The 20,528-nt window shown below is 47.8% G+C and overlaps 1 protein-coding gene across 1 annotated transcript in view; it reads right to left on the bottom strand.

Moving 5' to 3' along the window:
* Positions 1–420: 420 nt before the first annotated feature.
* Positions 421–20,528, bottom strand: part of GAS6 (growth arrest specific 6) — a 62,749-nt gene continuing 42,641 nt past the window's right edge. Inside the window, exons 8-15 of the mRNA XM_077134972.1 lie at positions 20,343–20,464; positions 18,546–18,664; positions 17,954–18,143; positions 10,342–10,506; positions 8,167–8,335; positions 4,081–4,253; positions 2,249–2,477; positions 421–1,062 (exon numbers count right to left, since the gene is read on the bottom strand). Of these exons, the coding sequence (XP_076991087.1) occupies positions 914–1,062; positions 2,249–2,477; positions 4,081–4,253; positions 8,167–8,335; positions 10,342–10,506; positions 17,954–18,143; positions 18,546–18,664; positions 20,343–20,464 (1,316 nt within the window). The 3' untranslated portion in view covers positions 421–913. The remainder of the gene's footprint in view (positions 1,063–2,248; positions 2,478–4,080; positions 4,254–8,166; positions 8,336–10,341; positions 10,507–17,953; positions 18,144–18,545; positions 18,665–20,342; positions 20,465–20,528) is intronic.

Below are 20,528 nucleotides of genomic sequence, written 5' to 3'. Positions count from 1 at the left end.
TGTGCTGCCTGCATAAACAAGGCAGGCATTTATCTCCACTTGCCGTGTGCAGACACTGGGACTTCTCGCTGGAGGCGATCTGCCAACCAGGAGCAGAGCTGCACGTGGGCCACGGCCATACACTCTCGTCTCCCTGCTGTCACCCCCACGTGAGAAGGAACGCTGGCCCCCAACCACAGCGACAAGCATCTCCCCAGCACCCCTCTAATCCAATGTCAGCACCGGGACATGCGTCCGGCACATGGGCAGAAAAATGAGATTTTTTTCTTAGAGCTGTTACGAACCGGAGCACAAAGCCCTCCTTCAGCCATGAAACACATGCATTTGTCCTTTCTCCGTCATCCTTCCACCCTGAGAGCTGCCAAACAAGTGCTAAAACAGACAGACCAAAAAATCAGGAGACCAGCGGCCCACACAGAGTTTAAAAGTTTTCTGTAAATATTTTATTTTTTGTCCATATTCCTTAAATCAGAAAGAAGCATCTGGTAATAAAAATAATAGAGAATTCTTTGCTTCAAGCCTACCCTGACATGGAACCGGTCTCCCATCTCCCAAGCTCGCCTCCAGTTTGTGCAGACCGGGCCCTCCCAGGAGGACGGTTGGGGAAGTTTGAGTGTGTGGCTTCAGATCATTAATATTAGTCTTCTCAACTATTTACAAATATTTACATGGCAAAGAAGGGTCCCCACGATAACCTCAACCGGTGGTCAGCAGCAGCTCCTACCCTCTTCAGTGTTTTTAGAGAAACTGTACATGCAGTGGAGGGGAGTTGGAATAATTTATACCTTCCCTTTATGCTTATTCTTATTATCTTTTTTTTTTTTTTTTTGGCGGTGGGAGTGGGGGTGGGATTTCAAAGAGAAGCCGGAACAGTTTTCTTCCTTGGAGGGTGCGCGCCCTGCAGCGGCAGCAGCTAGGGCCCAGCGATGGGCGGGCAGGAATGCGACGTGATGTCGCCGTGTTTGTAGACAGCCTCGTCCAGATCGAGTGTCTTCCTGTTGACCTCCAGCGTCATGCAGCCGTGGTAAAACGCCGTGACTGGCGCCGAAGTCACAGGGACATCTGGGCACATGGGGGAAGAACAGAAAACCAGCTTTAGCAGGAGCGTGGCCCGTGCACCCGGTGCCTGTCCGCCACGCACAGCGCCGCTTTCTCCTCGGCGCCCCTCCCTCCTCCCGGTCCACGCCACAGTATCGCCCGCCGGCCCATCTCTTGGCCCCTCCTCGGTCCCTGGCTTTTTCTCTGCAAGTGGCATTCTACCTCCTCCGCATCTCCAACAGCACTACGCCCGCCTGACCGAGAACCCTGGCAGGCGAGCATTCAACGTTTGCCAGCCCAGTTTTTGGACAGCCACCTCTTTTGTTCTTTCCCCAGGAAGGACGGACAGATCGTCAAATCGATTAAATAAATCTTATCTTTTTATGGGCCCAATGTAAGTCGCTCACGCTGCAGGGCTTCCCAGCTCGCCCTCCATCCTCTTTAAAGCTCTGTTTATTCAAACTAAATGGACTTGGTGTCTGGTGGCCAAGCCTGTTCATCTGCTACTTGTCACAAGTCAAAACCTGCGCTGCCCGGGGGGGGAGGAGACCAGGACGTTACATAAGCACCTGGCTCTGATCTGTCTCTTTACCACTTCACCCCGACCACAGGGCTCACGGCCAGGGCCAGCAGCACTCTTGATTTAATTAAGATAAAAGTCCATCCCTACGCCCTGTGTGAGCCAGCAGTATCGTGGTCCCTTCTGCCACCTCCGGTGGACCTAAGAGGCTGGTGGTTATTCCATTCGCTGCACTCAACAGCGGGAACAGCCAGCAGGATTCAGGAAGGGGGAGGCCTGGTCCCCCCAACAACTTGACTCCTGTATCTCGGGATCTGCTCAGCCTCTGCAGAACCACTGCCTTCTCTGCTGTGCCTGGTACATTCAAGACGTCTGATGGATGCTCCTTGAGGAAAGGAGAGGACTTGACCCAAGCCAGCCACTGGCCCCAGTTACTGCCTTCTCAGCCTCAACGGAGTTGCCTGTTTGCAAACCTCAAGACACCATCATGGCCAGTGAATAAACATACCTGTTCTCTTTCTTCCTTTTAAGAGAGAAAGTCCACTCAATAATTTTCACTAGAAATGCCCACTTCTGTCCAAGTTTGAATTGGGGTAAACAAGCTGACCATGGCTAGAATCAAGAGGGGAAGGACATGCCACGGTCGACGCCCCCCACCTTCAGAGTGTGCAGCCCGCACGGGGCCCTTACCTGGCAGCCCCCCGACGAAGGTGTGCACGGAGCCGTGCAGGTGCTGCTCCAGGAAGCCCAGCCTCTCGTGCAGCTGGGTGGGGCTCACTTCGCTCTGACCCTTGGTGCCATCGACCACCAGGGCTGCCGCCCCCTCCTTCACGGAGACCTTCACAACGTGTTCCTGACTGTCGCACACCTTGATCTCCATCAGAGAGAGGGTGACGTTCCCAACGGCCAGGACGACCAGCTGGAGTGGGGAAGAAGCGCTCGTTAGCGTGCAGGGAAGCGAGGAGGGGCCTAAAGGGGCCTCCCTGTAGCCCAGCGCACACCACAACAAGTGAAGGTTACACTTGGGGCTCAAAATCTTTCCTCCAAGTGGCTTCCCCATTTCCTAGAAGTCACGAACCCTTCTTTGGTAGGACTGTCTCCTGCAGGCCTCCCCGGAGTGACAAGGACCCAGGAGACCTGGGTTCGAGTCTCGGTTCAGCAGCTAATTAACTGTGGGTAAGTCACTTCACCTCTCTGGGACTCAGTTTCTGTGTGTGCAAAGGGAAGAGGCCACGCTGGAAGGGTCCCATGGCCTCTTCCAGATTTGAAATTGAACGAGCAAAATAAAGGAATACCATCTTAGGGCCAGGTGCCAGGAAGAGTCAAAATCATACTTTCTAGCCATCTGGAAAACTGTGCATGTGTTTGAGCTGAAATTAATTAGAAGCTGTTTGTGTTTCCATGATAGAAAATACAGATAACCGCCTCATTTTTCATATGAACACTGCCACAAGGAGCTTCTGGGATCACGCAGTAATGGGGGTTTGGCAGGCAGCAAAATGCACACAAGCAAGGAAGCTGCCCCGGCTCACTGCTTGATGGATATCCACGCCGGGCAGTAGATCTCTTTGCTCAACACGTGTAGGCTCACTACCTTCTCCTCTTTCCCCATCCAGGGCGAAGTTGTGGGTCACTGCTATTTCATTACCCTGAGCTGTTTATCTCAAATGCCGGGGCTTTGGGTTTGCAAATGTCCTGGGCACTCTTCGCTGATTAGTGAACATGTGTGCAAACCACACTTGTCACTGTCTGGTCCAGGTAAGAGAAAAATTCAATGGCCTGCGAGGGCAGGTGTCCCAGCTAACTCTCTGAGATAGCTCACATTTTTCCCTTTTGGCATAAACAAGAGAATGAAAGCTATTTCTATCTCCTCTTAGTACTTCTATTAGGGAAACGGTGTGAGTACAGTGATAAGTAGCAACTAATTTAGTATCAGGGAGGCAATGATGAGAGATGGGGACAAGCATAAAGTGGCAACAGCATCCTGTATGTCAGGGAATCAGCTACACCCAGCTCTGCCCAGTGTCACCATGTGGGGACGCTGCTGTCGTAGGGCATAGCCCAGTCTTAGCAGAGAAAATGGAAATCCTGGTTTGTTTGTGAAATCATCTGACTTTTAAATATTAGCAACTAATGCAACTGTTTTAAAGCATGGCGCTGGTCAACACCGTACAGGAAGAAAACATACCCCACCGTCACTGTAGGCCAACTCTGGCTCATGGTTTTAGGTCTCCGAGCAGTGATTTCGCTTGCAGCGGTGTCAAGCTAACCTCACATCAACAACATGGCAAAAGCCAGGGGGCAGCCTGTGCCAAACTTGGCGGATTGACATCTCTGGTCAGAAACTTGGTAGGTTGGGAATAAACTTCCAGACACAGTGGAAAGATTCGGTAACTTGATTCAAAGGAAAAGCCTTTGGGAGCTTTTGATGCTTGGGGAGTTAAAAAGCCACATCTCAGTTTGCTCCCATGCTAGACGTTTCCCTAACTCACTTCTCCGTGGTGGAAGGAGGCTGCTAGTACCTGCTTCTTGAGCTTCTTTGTGGAGTGGTAGTCGACCAGGGCCACAGAGAGGGGGACGGCGTGGTCCTGGCCCACCAGTGCCAGCAGCACCCCGGTGTCCGTGGCGGGCCGGATTCGAGCCATGACTTCTATCTCCCAGGGTGACTCGGTTCCCACGTCCAGCGGCGCTCTCACTGCAACGAAGGTGGAGCATTACAGGAAAATACATACGGGGGGAAGGCAGACCTGACTGCCTCGACAGAGTGGGGCGGAGTGTAAACGCAGCTCCTAATACCTTCCACTGGGCAGTGAGAGATGCTGGGCATGGCTGGAGAAAGCAAACAGAAAACAGTAATGCCCTTTTCCAGCTCAGAGAATTCAATGCTGAATTGGTAAGAACCCATCATCTGTTTCGGCACACAGCCCCATGCACGGAAATGATGGCAAAACTCCAGCATTGCTTCAGATTCTGGCCCACAAGGCAAAATGCCCTGGGGAAGCCCTGGGATGGCTCATTTCCCTCCTGGCTATGCCAGTTCCTTCCAATTCCGGAAGCTCCTGCAGATGGAGAGACCTCTGCTGGGGTCACAGGGGCAGGAAGCTGTGGGCAGGGGGCTGCACATCTCCTCCTCTCTCTCTCCTCTCATTACAGGAACTTAAGGGAAAATTCTTTCCCCAAAGCCTGTTGGAGAGGCACATTCCTCAGCCCACAATCTTAGGATCCCATTTTTTCCTGGACCATTGCAGCTGACCTATAGCTTTTAGGGCTATAGGTCAAACTGCACAAGTTTGCAAGTACTTTGAAGAGTTTAAACTACAATGCAAATGAAAGCTGTAATTAGCATTATTCCACAGACCAAACACAATTTTACAGTTTGAATTTCAACTCTTCTACTGTTCTAATGCCTCAGTGAAGTTAACTTTAATTCAGATGCATTTTACATTATCTCCCCAAGAATTTCAGTCTTAACTTGTGTTTAGGCAAAATGACAATGAAACAATGTTTCCATACATTCAAGCCCCAGACCTCCCTCTACTCCAGGGTCAGGGTTAATGTTAAAACAGTGAATTATAACTGTTTCTATTTCCCTACTGACTGTGAGCTCCTCAAACTGTCCCTGTCTGTGTCCCCATCCTAAATGGTATTTAACCGTGTCAGTTCTTAATAGTTGTTTATTGTACTACAAAGTACACGTTGAATACAAAGTATTCACGTTGAATTGAAAAAGTAACAAAAAAACCAGCATTCTTTTCCATTACCAAAGTTTCCTGTTTGAGAAAGAAGAGATAAGTGCATTTCTCCAAATGTAAGTTTCACCTCTCAGAGAGCACTTAGGCAGATGGGTAGTTGCAAAGAAGTGGTTTTTAAGGTAGGAGGGTTAGAGGCAGGAGATTGAGCTGATTTTATGCAGATGCCTCAACTTTTTTGGGGAAGTTTTCTCAGGGGCAAAGCTCTCATCTCATTCTAAGTCTCAGGCCATGAGGGTCTAATAAGTTCAAATCCATTTTGAATTACCGCATCGAAATTTTTATTATAAAGTAGACATTAGTAATATAGTGTGAGATTTACTGAAAATGTAAAGGGTTCTATCAAAGTACCATGTGGCCTTTGCTTCTGCTGAATTTACAGGTCAAAACTATACAGCAATATGCTAAACACATTATGATACAAACTGTTCAGAAAGCATATGCAATCATTAGAAATTACACTTGGGGGGGCTATTTTACAACCTGAAAAATATTGTTAGTGAAAATGAATTAAACATTTTATATTACATGATTTTATATGGAACCTGATTATAATAATGGTCTATATTTATATGCATAAAAATAAAGACCAAAAGGAATATGGAGTGATGTATTTATTGAGTTAGGTGGTGGAATTAGGAGTGATTGGTTCTTTTTTCAAAAACAGCTTTAATGATGTGGTGATATTTTTGACCATTAAAACAAAGCTGTCAAGGAGATAAATGGTAATGTAAACGCCTTAAGAGGACAGGGACTTGCTTATGTTCAGAAGAGCGGATCCATTTCCTCTGAACTGGACTGGATCGTCCTTAAACTTGGAGTCAAACACTGGATGCTTGAGGTAAGGTGAGGCGAGCGTGCAGGTCTGTTACCTGCCCTCTATGCTGCTGTGAGGCGATAAGACTCAGGCTACTTAGCTATAAAAGGCTTGTAGTTTAGAAATAAAGAGGGGCTCGAGCCGCCTCGGTGGGACTCACACCGTGGAGAATGGAAGAGCAGATCCATAAAAATGGCGCCAGAAGAGGAAGCCATTGCTCCAAGGACCAGGAGATTGACACCGTGGAGAATGGAAGAGCAGATCCATAAAAATGGCGCCAGAAGAGGAAGCCATTGCTCCAAGGACCAGGAGATTGGGCATGAGAGGGAGTGACAGTAACAGGAAGATGGGAAGTTAAACCAAACCCACCCGGACAGGCTGAGGAATGGAAAAGAGGGCACAACAGGTGAGGAGACTCACTTCATAACTGTCGGGGCAGACACGCGTTCTTAATCTGGAGTTCTCGGATGGGCTCCACCAGGCTTGTGAACCTGCTGGAAAAGCTTGCAAAATTCGTGCATGCAGATGTTCTTGGGGCAGGATGCATGACTTTCCTAAGAGTCTTAAAGTCAAAAGCCACTCATGGACAAGGAGCCAGTGACAGAAATTAAGGGTTCTAGCTGGGACATGCTCAAGAGATAATAGTTAATTTAAAAACTTATCTAAGAACACTGGGGTGGAATCATGTTTCCAAAGTTAAAGCAGTAAGCTCTGTTGAACCATCAACCACTGATCTCAACTAAGTTATTCTCTGAACAGTGTTCCTTTCTATCCTCGGACAACTGATAATTCACCATGATTTGGGACATTCATTTATTTCTTGTAAAGTTTATGTTTAACTGGCTTGCTCATTTTATCAGTATACTGGGATTATTTGTTTTCATTGAAAATTTTCACCAATTCCATACTGACAGTAAAGAGAGGGTTGCACTTTTTGTTTTTGTTCTACGAAATGAAGAGGGTGGTGCAACAGTGGCTCAGTGGCAGAAAAGTGGAAAAAGAAATGTAATAAACTTAAGTTTCAGTGGCTAAAAAAAAGAAAGAAAGAAATGAAGAGCTCGGCTTTATAAAAGGCAGGAGGACCTCTGAGCCTAATCCTTCACTTCCGCTCCAGCCTTAACCCATTCCCTGGGTGTCCTCAACCAAGACCTTTGCCTCAGTTTCCATCAGAAAGACAATTCCCAGCCCCACCTTGGGCTCAATCCCTTAACATCTCCACCTGAGGTCCAAAAGGCATCCCTAACTTTATGTGTTCAAAATCGATCTTAGGATCCCATGCCTCACCCCACACTCACAGCCCTAAGCTGCCCCAGCTCCCACCTTCTCTCCACTCCACGTTGGTATCACACCACCAGCTTCACAAAGCCCTGTTCCTCTCATGTTCTCTTCTTTTTCCACACATAAAGGAAACATTTCTTTTATTGCTTTGGACATTTTATTTCATTAAGCCTCAATTCTTAGAGAACTTCCAGCTTTCAGATATTACAGGGCTGTGCCAGAGCTATATTTATCGTGTAAGATGCCCCTCTTTCCTTCACTTGTTCTTTCCTCTCTCTTTTTAAACTTGAGCTTATTGGGGTCCTTTCGGCAGCCACACTATTTTTCAATACTGTCCCTTTTTATTCCTGATTAAATCACTGGTGATTCCAATATCAAATACAGATTTGAGAACTTCTCAACCACATGGACAAGTCCTAGGCTTATCTTATGTTGGAACTTTCTGCAACACGCCTTCCTGACGCCTTCTCATCTGAGCCAGCCTACTGCCTGGGCTCTCTGTCTTCTCATTAGGTCTCTGTCATCGCTGCCTCACTGACTGACTCAAAACCGAGTGAGCCCCTGAGCCACCATCTCGAGGACAGAGCTTCCACCCTCACTCCTACTGGGATCTGCTCCAGATGCCAATCCAGGCACCAGCTTAGCCCTATCGCTGTCCATCAGAGGTATGAGGTTGTTTTTCTCGCTTGCTCTGTATTTTTAGTGCATAATTGGCTGAAAAGTACAACCATAGCCATCTCCACAAAAACACCACCGAGACGTACCATAATCGAGGCTGAAGGAAGCAAATCCATTCCCGGGGTAGAAGGACCCTTTCTCCGTCACGGAGAAGCACTGCATTTTAGTGTTCACTTTCACCGTCTCTTGGATGGTAGTGTCTTCACCATTCAGCCAGTTCCAGCTCCTCATGCAGGCATCAAGGCGCGGGTTTATCTGGCAAGACAGAGAAATCCCAGTAGCCTTCTGGGTGCCACCTGCGCTCCCGGGTATCACGATGAGAGGCCAAGTGACTGCGGCTTCGGTGAGATGGCCAGACGGCCAGACGGCCAGACGGCCTCCCGTGCTCCAGAAACAGGGCACCCGCATGGGAATCTACAACGGGCAAATCCTTATGTGGCGGTTATCTACGTCACAAAAGGGCTCTTTACTTTACAGGGTGATTCACTGTGGAACACCTTTGAAGGCTGAGTACAGCACTTGCAGCAAATCCCATTTCCATGCCTGCTAAGGATAATACATATCAGAGTAAGTGAAGCCCTCCTTCTCTGTGTGTGTTTCCTTTCCCCATTCCTAAAACAGAGATGGGAAGCACCATTCACCTCTCTGAAAGGCTGTGGGAAGAGCTGACATTCATCCAATAGTTTTGCCTGGCATTGGCTACCTGGGACCTAAAATTTTAATGCACATATGGAAAAATGTGATGACGGGGCTGGGTATGCTATTTCCAGCTCTACCATACCCTTGTTATATGGCTTAGAGTGATCTGGGTCACCTCAGGCTTCATCTGTAAGATAAGAAAGCGTGGGGGTGTGAGCAGTCATCGACAGGCTGACCACGCGAGATGGTGGGTGTGGCTGCAGAGGACACATGTGCAGACATCCCTCTGCACACCCTCTGGGAGGAAGGAAGCACTCGGAAAGCACATCATTTGGGCCCTGTGTGGTTAGAAAGGATGTATATACTCTAGAAAAGCCATGCTTTAATCCTAATCCCATTTTGCGAAGGCAGCCGTTTCTTCTAATCCCTATTCAGTACTGTATGTTTGAAACTTTAACTAGATCATCTCCCTGGAGAAGTGACTCAATCAAGAGTGGCTGTTAAGTTGGATTAGGTGGAGATGTGTCTACACCCATTTTAGGTGGATCTTGATCAGTTTACTGGAATCCTATAACAGAGGAAACACTTTGGAGAGAGAGAGATTTGGAGAGAGCAGAGAAGAACGAGAGAGCCACAAGGAAGCCACAACAGAGAACGCTGCAGAAACACAAAGCAGAGAGTCCACCAGCCAGAGACTTCTGGAGATGAAGAAGGAAAACACTTCCCAGGGAGCTGGAGAGGAAGCTAGCAGATGACGCCGTGTTCGCCATGTGCCCTTCCAGCCGAGTGAGAAGCCCTGACCATGTTTGCCATGTGCCTTCTCACTTGAGAGAGAAACCCTGAACTTCATCAGCCTTCCTGAACCAAGGTATCTTTCCCTGGATGCCTTGGATTGGACATTTGTATAGACTTGTTTTAATTGGGACATTTCCACAGCCTAAAAACTATTAAGTTGCAACTTATTAAATTCCCCTTTTTAAAAGCCGTTTCATTTCTGGTATAGTGCATTCTGGCACCTAGCAAACTAGAACAGGCCCCAAAGATGCTTGTGATGTTTATTTCTTGTCTTGGGTGTGGCAATTATAATCTCAATGCTAAGGATTCTAGGCATTTACATCAGCATGCTGGGGAGATGAAAATATAGGTGTGTGGTGTGAGGAAAGGGTAAGAAAAGGCAGGGCTCGGAAAAGAAACCAATGCTAACTTTCCCATTAAACCTTTGCATTCCCCCCACGCAAATCCTGACAAGGTTGATATCCCAAAATGTTTTCAGGAATTGCCTGAAAACGCTCATTTTTTTCTTTTTATTTGAAGAACAATTTGATTGTGTTTTAGCCCCAGGGAAAAAGAGACATTTTTATTATCCATTCGTATGACAACTTTTAACCGAGTCTCATTAAAAGAGGTGGCAAGAGCTAGCCAGCTCATGTAATTAATAATATAACTGCACCTTAGTGTTAGTTAAACTTAGGGTAGCTTTTGCCTTCTTCTAGGTCTTTTGCAAACTTGGTAAAGGCTAAACACCTGGCAGCTCCTGGCTAAATGTCATCCTTCTGCCGAGTCCAGTTCCTAAGCACAGGGAGTGCCATGCTCTTAGCCCAGTGATCAGTGAACATACTTACGGGCTGAACGAGGTCTTTATCTGGGAAGGGAACGCCTCCCACTGTAAGGTTCAATTGATACAACCCTCTCTCCAGCTGAAACAGCTCCCCGGCAACTGCTATTTTCATAACAGCATCCTTGTTGACTTTGATGACCAGATTTCGCTCCATCTCTTCCACGGAAATCTGCAGGAAACCAACGCTGTAAGAAGAGGGGCTTCCACTGGGAAGGGGGGAGGGTGGGTGGAAGCAGTGCTGTTGTAGAGGCACCCAAACTCAGGGCTCAAGGGTGCCCGTCCCCTGAAATCAGGCTCCCTCACGGGCCGTGGGTTCCTCACACATTTAACCCAAGGTGACAAATGTCTTCACTAAAGGCCTATGTTCACTCCATCTTTCTCTCTTTCCTTAGGTTCTTGGCTCTGAACAAGGAGATATAAGTCAGGACCCTGGACTAAGGGACTTGCATGGCCATCCAGGGCAGGGGGTGACTCCTGGAACCAAACCGAATGGTGAGCCATCAATTAGACTGAGTCCTACAGCAAACTCAAGTAATGTTTAAAACCTATTTTTTTTTTAATGGCAAAAATTGAACACCTAAGTAGAAACGTCCTAAGTCATACCTAGCCAGCTTAATGAGTCATTACAGACCACCTGATTCAAGAAACAGAAGCTGTTGGCACCTCCCCACACATCCAGTGTGCCCTTTCTCTATAGTTTTTACCACCCCAATACCAAGCCCTAAGGAACCCAGTTTAGTTTTGTTTAGTTGTAAACCTAACAGAAGGGAAATCATTTCTATGCATTCTTTTGGTCGATGCTGTGTTTTTAAGATTCATCACTGTTGCTGCATGTAGTTGTTTTCTTTTTATTGCTTTACAGGATTCCCTCATATGACCCTATCATAATCTATCCATGTTATTTGTGGCCAAGTATTTAGGGTTTTTTGGTTTGGGTCTATTGTCAATAATGTTGCTATAGACACTCTTATAAATTACTGATGTGGCTGAGCAATTTTTCATATATTTACTGGCCAAATGGATTTCCTCCTTTGTGATACTCCATTTTACTCTTTGCTGGATGTATCTGGAGTCAAATCTACCTTTTTACAGCCTGCTTTCTATTTATCCCACCTATTTTATATTCCTTTTTTTTTTCTTTTATTGTCTTCTTTTGGATGGACTGAGTAATTTTTATTATCTCACTTTTTTCCTCTGTAGATTTAGAAGTTTTCTTTCAGTGGTTAACCTGGAAATTATAATCTGCATCTGTGACTTATCAAAGTCTACTGCTGATGCTCTTGTTCAACCTTCATCTGTACAACACAAGGGTCTTGAAACATTACATCAGACTTAAACCCTCCCTAACTTCTATGCAACTGCTTAACATTTTAAATTCAATTTACTTACATGTTTTCCTTTTAAGCCTATTCGATGTTATAGCTTTATACTATTAGCATTCATTATATCAACCCACATAAATACCGTTTTCATGGCTCTTTATTCTTTTCTACATTCATCTCAGATTATTTTTCTTTCACTTGAAATGTAAAATTTCCTTCTGTGCATGTCTAATGATGGTGAACTCACTTAGTCGTTGCTTTTCACTTTACCTTCAATCTTGAGGACTATTTCCTGAGTAGATGTGAGAAAGGTCCTTGAAAAAAAACAAAAACTTCCTTTTTCTCTATGGGAGAAACCTTGGGTTTACATTCTTCTAATGACTGTTTCCTTGGAAACCTGATAAGGGTGGGATCTCCGCTGTTACCAGGCAACAGTGCTTATAACGAAAGTGATGCCTGATTGGTGAATAGCAACTGCACAACAGGACTGTGATAGGAACTATAAATACCCAGTGAGAAGCCAGAGCTTTGGTCTGTCGTAACCAGGCATATTCCTTGCCAAGGCCACAGGAAGTCACACTAATGAGCCCATTCCCGTGGAATAGTGGGCTTCCAGGCAAGGGGACATGCACATCCACCCATGATCTTTTTCCCTCCCTGATACATTACTGTCATTTGGGAGTCTGGAGAAGAGCTCCTGGATTGCTGTGAAAACTCCTTCTGACAACACACCTGATGCTCTTCTCCTGATTGCCACGTGTCCTGCAAAGCTGAGGAGAGCCAGTGAGTGCCAGGGTGATTGAGTGAACCTTTTTTCATATTTATTTTTCTTAAGTTTTAAAAAATCCATTTAATGGTTTTTAGCACATAAATAAACTTGTACAGTCATCATAACTAGTCCCTTGGGTCTTGTAATCTTTTTTTTTTATCTTCAGTTTTCTCCAGAGTCAGTATAAGTTCTCTAGGTAAGGACTTATTTTTATTGATCCATCTTGGGATTTTTCTGGCTTCTTGAATCTGCACATTTTTGTCTTTCATCAATTTAATTATTCTCAGCCTCTATGATCTCTTCAAATATTACTTGTCTCATTCTCTGCTCTCTTTCTGGGACTCTAATTCAACATATACTATATACCTCTTTTCGCTGTTTCACTGCCTCTTACCTGCTTTTCTGTATTTTCTACCCACTCTGCACAGCAGACGTTCTGCTCTGACCCTCTGACATTAGAATGTACTGACAGCCTCGTCTGCTCTTACATGATCTCAGTTTTGTATTCTTCAGTTTTAGACTTGGTGGGTGGTTCTTTTTCAAATCTGCTTTTTCATTTTTTATAATTGCCAATTCCTTGCCAAAATTTTCAAGCTTGGGTTTTTTCTCCTCGAACATAGTAAGCACAGTTGTTTTCCCATCTGTGCCTGACAATTCCAATACCTGGAATCTCTGGGGCTTTGTTTCTGTCATCTACGTTTCTGCTGGTTCTCCTTCATGTGTCTTCTGTGTGCCTGTTTCCTCTGGTACTGTACTAAGCATTGGATGAGGAAGAATTATATGTAGAAATAACTTCAGGTCTGGAATTAGGCTATCTTCCTTGACAGACTATTTTCATTTGCTTCTGCAAGCTGCTGGAGGGCAATACCATCTGGGATCCTATAATCAGTTTTAAGGTTTGATTTTTTTTTATGGGCACCAAGATGACTCAAAACCTGGATGTGATATCCCAGCGGGCTGGCAAGCCCGCATCAATTTTTATGACTCCAAACCAAACCACAGCCCAGTTCTGCTGTTACATTCAGCGTTTCTCATAAGCAGTAAAGTCTCCACGCCTTAACTGGCTCCTTGAGCCCTTCACAGCTGGATTTAACCTATCTGTATTTCTCCCTTTCACCCCACACCCTTATGTTGTATTTGCTCTTGTCATTTCCGAAGGCCACGTTCTCTCCCATGGGCCAACGCGACATCTCCACCTGAAGACCCTTCCCCTGTGTCTACTTGCCGGACTCATGCTCTCCTTCACCCTCCACATGCTTTTTCCATCATGAAGTCATCCCTGGTTTCCCAGAAGAATGACTTCACCCTCCTCTCTGCTCTCTAAGCATTCATAGGAAACTCTGGAAAAGCACCTCCAGCAACCCCCCCACCTTGGTTAGATCCACTCTGCCCCGGGACCTAGAGATAATGGCACTGGCAGGAACCCTAACCCTAGCCCTAACCCTAACCCACCTGGGGATGGCAGATAAGTTTCAATCTGTGGCTGAGCAAGAAGAAAAGTACCAGTCACTTACAATATCTGCCATGAGCAAGGGAGAGACAGGACAGCATCATGTGCCACAGGGTTGCCATCCTTGACTTGTTTACCTTTGTTATTTTGCAGCTGAAGGAATCACTTAGAGGGTGAAGCTGCTCTCCCTGGAGAACCATGTAGAGCAATTCTGCCCAGAGCAGTTGCTGGCCTGCCCTGATCTTCGGAGAGGAAAGTGCATCTCATGGAGGGGAGACACTGCTGCTCATGATGCCAGGAAGGAGACCTCATGGTGGCGGTCAGCCCTGCACTTCCTTGTCTAGGTGTGGGGCACCCGGCCAGGCACACAGGATGCATCTCATTTTCCACGACTATCCTCTGAAGGTATTAAATCTCCATTGTACAAATAAAGGAACTGACTCAAGAGAGGTTAATTAACCGGTTTGTGATCCCAGCGGTATCAGGCAGTAGAGCCAGGAATCCAATAAATAGCTGTTTCACTCCAAGAGGCATTCCCTTCCCATCTGGGTCACATCAGGAGAATAAGGTGTGTGTTGGTCAAGAATTCCGAGGGGGCCTGGAAGGCCGGTTTCCTCGGAGGCCCTTGTCCACGCCACAAGGGTGGGGAGGAGATTTCATTTTCCTTATTTCCCTTGGCATCAAGCAGAGAACTCTGCAGAGATGGTCCTCAGTGGAATGAGACAGAAAAACCAAAATCCCCTGAACTAGCTGACCCCTCAAATGCGCATTTTCCCAAACTACTGAGTAGCGAACCCATACTGTAAAAATGCAGTTGGTGGGCGGGCCACGGTGGCTCAGTTGCAGAGTTCTCACCTGCCATGCTGGAGACCCGGGTTCAGTTCCCAGTGCCTGCCCATGCAAAAGGAAAAAACATAGCTGGAAGGGAATGAGGATTCCTGGGTTGCCAGGGCAGCCTCGCCTCATCCCTCCTGCACCACGCCAGCACTCCCAGCCCCCTCTCACAGGGCTGCCTGTGCAGGTCTCTGTGCTGCCGGGGACCTCGATTTCAGAAGGAGGCTTCTTCTCACAGGCAGAACACAGAGAGGGCGGGCTTGATAACTCCTCTGGCAGGGGGTGGCTCTTTCTGAGCTGGAAAGAGAGTGCTGGGCATTTGGTCTCATTCTACAGAAAAGGTGTTTCCAAAATGGATGCTCTGGGGACTTTACAAAGAGGGGAGGCCCAGGGACATGGTGAGGGTCTGGAGGTGCTTCCTGGATCCCTCTCTGTGGCTTCAGTAAACCTGGGTGAGGTCACTTGTCCTCAGCAGCCCTTCCCCAGCTCCTTCCACAGGTCCAGCTCCCCGGATCTGGCCTGCAGTGAGCGCCTGGCTGGCTGGATTACTCTCCGTGTCAATCGGGCCAGAGTGTGCACGTCACCTGGACTGAGCCTAGCTGTGCAGTCACCCCGCAGCAGCTCACATGCAAGGCTGGTGATCACAGATGATCCGTAATCCAAAAACCCCACCTTTCTGGCCTGGGAAGGAGCCGTGTGGTATGTTTTAAAGCAGAGTGACCAGCCTACTTATGTGTGACTTGGCCTAATGCTTGTGTGTGTGCGTGTGTGTGTTTAAATGTACTCTCATTCCATCCACCCACAGTGCAGGGACACAACCATAGGGAACCAGTCTGGAGTAAGCAATCTGCTGAAAGTGAGGCACGAAATGGAGGTTTGTGCAGCAAGAGGCGAGGCTGTCTGCTGGCACCTACTGAGTGACCTCTACATACAGAAAGATGTACCAGGCTCTGCTGCCCAGAGAAGCAGCAGCTATGATAGCAAATGCACACAATGTTCTGTGGTTTATAAAGTAATTTTATACCCGGTTTCTCGTTTAAAGCTGCTAATGTATGGGGGGAGTGTTATTAAAGCACCTATCTTATCTACAAGGAAACTAAAGCTCAGCAAATGTTAAGCCACTTGCCCAAAGCCACCAAGAATAAAGGGCTTCAGCTGAGAATTCTGGGCTGTCCCCAGGGCAGCTCATGTGGTGCCACAAAACATAACATTAGAGCTGGGGGTATCAGCTGAAAGCAAGAATGGCAGTGGAACGACAACACGGAGCAAGATGTGGTCAAACACTACGCAAGCACTGCACACGCGGTGTGGCATTTAGTGCACACCCTCCCCGAGAGGCGGGGATGTCACCATCCCCGGGCCTGCAGAACGGAGGAGTGGGCCTGGCCCTGGGCTTCCTTCCCCTTGAGAAGGGACACAAGGAAAGGAGAGGAGGGCCTGACACCTAGCATGCTAACTGGGCTGCATTCCCCTTCCACTCAGTTGCATGGCGGAGAGGGTGAGGGGTGTGAGGCCAGATTTGGGAACCCATCTGAGTGGCTGAATAATGCCTCTGAGACAGAACGTCACAAACTTTCCTCTCCGCCAGGCTGAGCCGAATGCTTCTTTCCTCAAGGACCACTTCTGATAACAGCTAGCGTTCCCACAACTATTTCAACAGCAGCAGGGAGAGGAGCAAACAAATCTTGTCATATTAAGGGGTGCTGCTGGAACGAGCAGGCCAGCACCCAGCCCGCTCTGGCTTGGGTCACCTGGCCTGACTGCTGTGATCGGATTCCATTTTGAGATGCTGCTTTCTGGTGACAACCGTGAGGACAAGGCTTGAGGGGCCTTTGCGTCCCATTCCCTACCAAGATGACCCCTCCAGGGACAAGGGGACCTGAAGCTTCACAGATCCCAGCAGGGGCAGCCACTCCTTGGTCAGCGTTGTCTAGCCACTCAGCTATTACAGCCGACCCTGCCGAGCAATGCGGAACTGGGCTCCTATCTGGGAAGCCTGGCTCCTCAATCCCAAATCCTCCCCGTTCTGGATTTATTTTTTTATCTGTAGCTAATGCTGAAAACATCCCTCCTGCTACTTTGGAGATACTTGTTACTTTAAGAGGTTAGGAAAGAAACGAGACATTACTGGGCAGGATGGAAATATTAGCAAATGTCTACAATGTTTTTATTCGCAGAGGCCAGGGTGAATTTTTTCCATCTTATCTTCCTTTCTAAAGAAAAATAAAAAGTGCTCTCCCATTTCTCCTTTAAACATTTGCTTTTCAACGCCCACTTTTCATTAGGGGGATGGGATGCTTTGCATTGACAATGAGGAGCTCTTACACTGCAAACTGTTTTATCCCATGGATTTGAATATAAAAAGGTGAGACTGGGTTCCAAAACCACACAGCTGCCTAAAACAAAAATCTGACAGGACAGGTTTCCTCAGGCCACCTGAGTGCCCACCTCAGGCTGGCCAGAAGATTTTGACTACATAGAGACCAGGGATGCTGCTAAGCAGCCTTCAATGCATGGGACAGTCTCAGTTAACAAACAGTCTGGCCCAAAATGTTAAAACGGCTGAGGTTGAGAAACCTGGACTAGGGGTTTCTACTCTGTGTAGTCAGAGAATTCTCTCTGAAGAGGCATGTGAGCCCCCAGGGATCTTCCATTCCCCACCTCAGAAGGAATGGACACCCGACTCAACAAAGAGGGCCCAGAAGTCAGTGCCCAAGGGATGGTCAGGGAGAGTACAGGTCACATTGGACGGTGTCCTGCACTGAAAATGGGGGCTCTGGAAGCCTGGCCAGATTACGGCCCGCGAGCCACTTGGAGATGAGGTGCAAGCAGCCCCTGCACCCCTAGTCCAGGATTTCTCAACCTCAGCCATATTAACATTTTGGGCCGGACAGTTTGTTAACTGAGACTGTCCCATGCACTGAAGGCTGCTTAGCAGCACCCCTGGTCTCTACCCACTAGATGCCAGTAGAACCCCACCAAGCTGTGAGGATCCAAAATATCTCCAGGCATTGCCAAATGTCTGCAGGAGGAGGGATGGGAGGAACCGCTCCCGCCTGGGAGCCATGGTTTGGGAGGTAAGCCCCTTTTTCCAAGGGAGCCATGCTCAAGTTATCTGACGAAAAGATGAAGATAAGCCCTTGAGATTCATGCTGAGCCCCACAGGACAGAAGCTTCCTGAAGGGGAGACGCTTCCTGCTCGCGGGGCAGCACTCGGCAACCGCGGGGGCGTCGCACTCACCGTCTGCCACATGCCGTGGTTGATGACAGGCCCACTGCTGGTGACGCGGCCAATCCCGTTGTAGTGGAGCTGCAGCTCCAGCCTGCCGGCCCGCAGAGCCAGGACGATCCAGGTGCTGTCTCGATGGCCTCCAGCAAAGAAAAGGACACCTTCAGGATCAAAGGTTCTAAAGTCGAACTCAGCCACAAGTCTGACCACGGGGGCGCCGAGAAACAAATTAGAATGATGCACAGGTCAGAACTCCGCACTGCTTCTCGCCCCATCGACCGCTTAAAATCTGGCATCAGGAAATTCAGCAGAGAAGCAAGCTACCGGAAGCCAAGCTCCTAACCCCAGCAACCCCCACGATTCTTTTGCAAAGTGCCAAAAGCAGATTTCCTGCCCGGGAGGTGATGCTCCTTAAGAACGACGACGGGGCTGGGTGGTGAGACCCTCGGGTGGCACTGGTGACCCTCAGGTGGCACTGGTGAGACCCTCGGGTGGCAGGTAGGCAGAGACCTAGCGTTTGCACTCTTGCCACTGCGCTGCACTTAGGTCAAGTCCGAGGAGAGAGCTTGGGACCGCTCAGCTCCGGCGTGAGTCCCCTCCTCACCTCGTGGGCTGCAGCCTCTTGAAGCGCAGTCTGATGACAGGCATCCTGCTGAAAATCCGTCCCAGATACAAAGATTTCATACTTTTGGCCACATTAAAAGGTACACACGGCAAAATGTCCTGTCACAAAGCACGAGTGAAAGCGTCAGGGACGGAGGAAGTAGCCCTTTGTTTTAAGCTTCTTTCCTTTAACCCCAAGACCCTGTGTTACCTGCAGGGTCTGTATCATTACATCTAATAATGGCAATTCTTTCTGCCTCTCTTTCTACAGTCGACCTGGAGCATTTAACCCCTTCCCACTTACCAGGGTATCAGAAGTTAGGGTCAAACCAATCGCGCAATGCAAATTAGTGTCTGGAAGCCAGTGCCTCAAGGGTTAGTTACGGAAATCCCACAAAGGTTTTTTACTATACTCACACTGATGTGCTAGAGGGGGCTTCCAGCAACATGGGTTGGTCTCATTTAGGTATTTCTACAAGGCTTCGGCTTTATTGATGACAATTTTTTTTGCATATCCTACGGAGATTTAGTTAGCATCTCTCTAACAGTCCATCTCACCTTCCTTCTCTAATGCCCCTTTTTACTTCTATTGTTCTTTAATTACGAAATATTTCAAACATACAGAAAAGGGCAGAGAACAATAACACTTCTAATATAAAATATTAGATGATAAATAAAATACGGATGCCTTGAAGACCATGATTTCTAGAATGTTCTCTGCTGTATTTCTAGTCAGCACTCATGGCCACTGCAGCTGCTCCACACTGCCAGCAGGGAGAACAGAGAACCAAAGGCTGGCCCCGACCTCCTTGGAAGACCCCTGAGGAGGTCACATCAGAACTGGGACCAGAGCGGGAAAACCAACCTGCCCTACACCACAGTGTAGGTCAGTCGGTGGCAGAGTTGGGCTAACCTGTCTGCTCGAAGGTGGAGCTCAGGCCCCACATTTCCCAAGAGAAGCATGGTGGGAGAGGGCAGGAGGGGCCGCGGCGTAGAGACCAGGGGCTTCAGATGACACATGCATATCCTCTCCACTCCCCACGAGGTAAACACGGAGGCAAAGAATGCAGATGCACAAACCAGCTACTCTCCACTGTACTCAGTGTCACCTCCTCAGGCAGATTCTGGCCATTTTCTAACATCTGCAACATGGTAAAGCCACTCACCGATGGCTTTTCCGTCCGGGACAATCTTTCATTTATTTCTGAAAGTGCTCAAGCTCCCAGGCAAATTCCATTAGCCTATAGCAGGGCCCCAAGTGAAGAGGAAAAATTAAGTCATACTGCTAGCTAGTAATGTTGTCCAATGGATGTATTTGTTCTTTCAGGACCTAATCACATACATGTGTTATAAGTGACGGTCCAGCTAGCTTCCTGAGTGTGACCGATTCGGTAGAAAATGTGCATTCGTATGCGTGTGTGTCACACTTTGGGTCCACAAGCGCTCTGGTCAGTGGCTGAGTAGGTAGTTGCTATAGAGATTTTATAAATATGACCAAACATTTTTAATAGCACAGAAACATTTCGCATCCCAAATCTCGGTGGCCCCAAAGAACACAGAAACCCTTTTTTAGCCAAAGCTAAGTGTTCACCAAAGCATTTCTCTCAACACTCCTACTCTGTCGTTAAAAGGTCACTAATGAGAAACGGTAATTGTGATCCAGGTAGATTTTAAATATCACCGGACCCCGACCTGGGTGTGACTCTGTCGTTTTACAAACGCCCTCCCTGCAACGCTGGCTTTGCATCTCCTGAGTTTCAGGGGCCGCGTCTGAGCTGAGGTTTTCGTTTCTCAGTACCTCACAGGAGTTCATGTCTTGGGACAGTTTGAGGCCCCCACGCCCGTTGCAGTGACAGGTGTAGCTCCCCGGAGAATTGACGCAGACCTGCTCACAGAGCTGCTCCTCGCATTCGTTCACGTCTGCAGGTCATGAGAGGGGAAGCAGGGGAACAGTTAAGAGGTCTGCGTTACAGTCAAAGGAAAG

The sequence above is a fragment of the Tamandua tetradactyla genome, chromosome 17 (genome assembly GCF_023851605.1).
Source record: "Tamandua tetradactyla isolate mTamTet1 chromosome 17, mTamTet1.pri, whole genome shotgun sequence".
In the NCBI taxonomy this organism is placed as follows: domain Eukaryota; kingdom Metazoa; phylum Chordata; class Mammalia; order Pilosa; family Myrmecophagidae; genus Tamandua; species Tamandua tetradactyla.
This window is presented reverse-complemented; position numbering and strand designations above follow the sequence as displayed.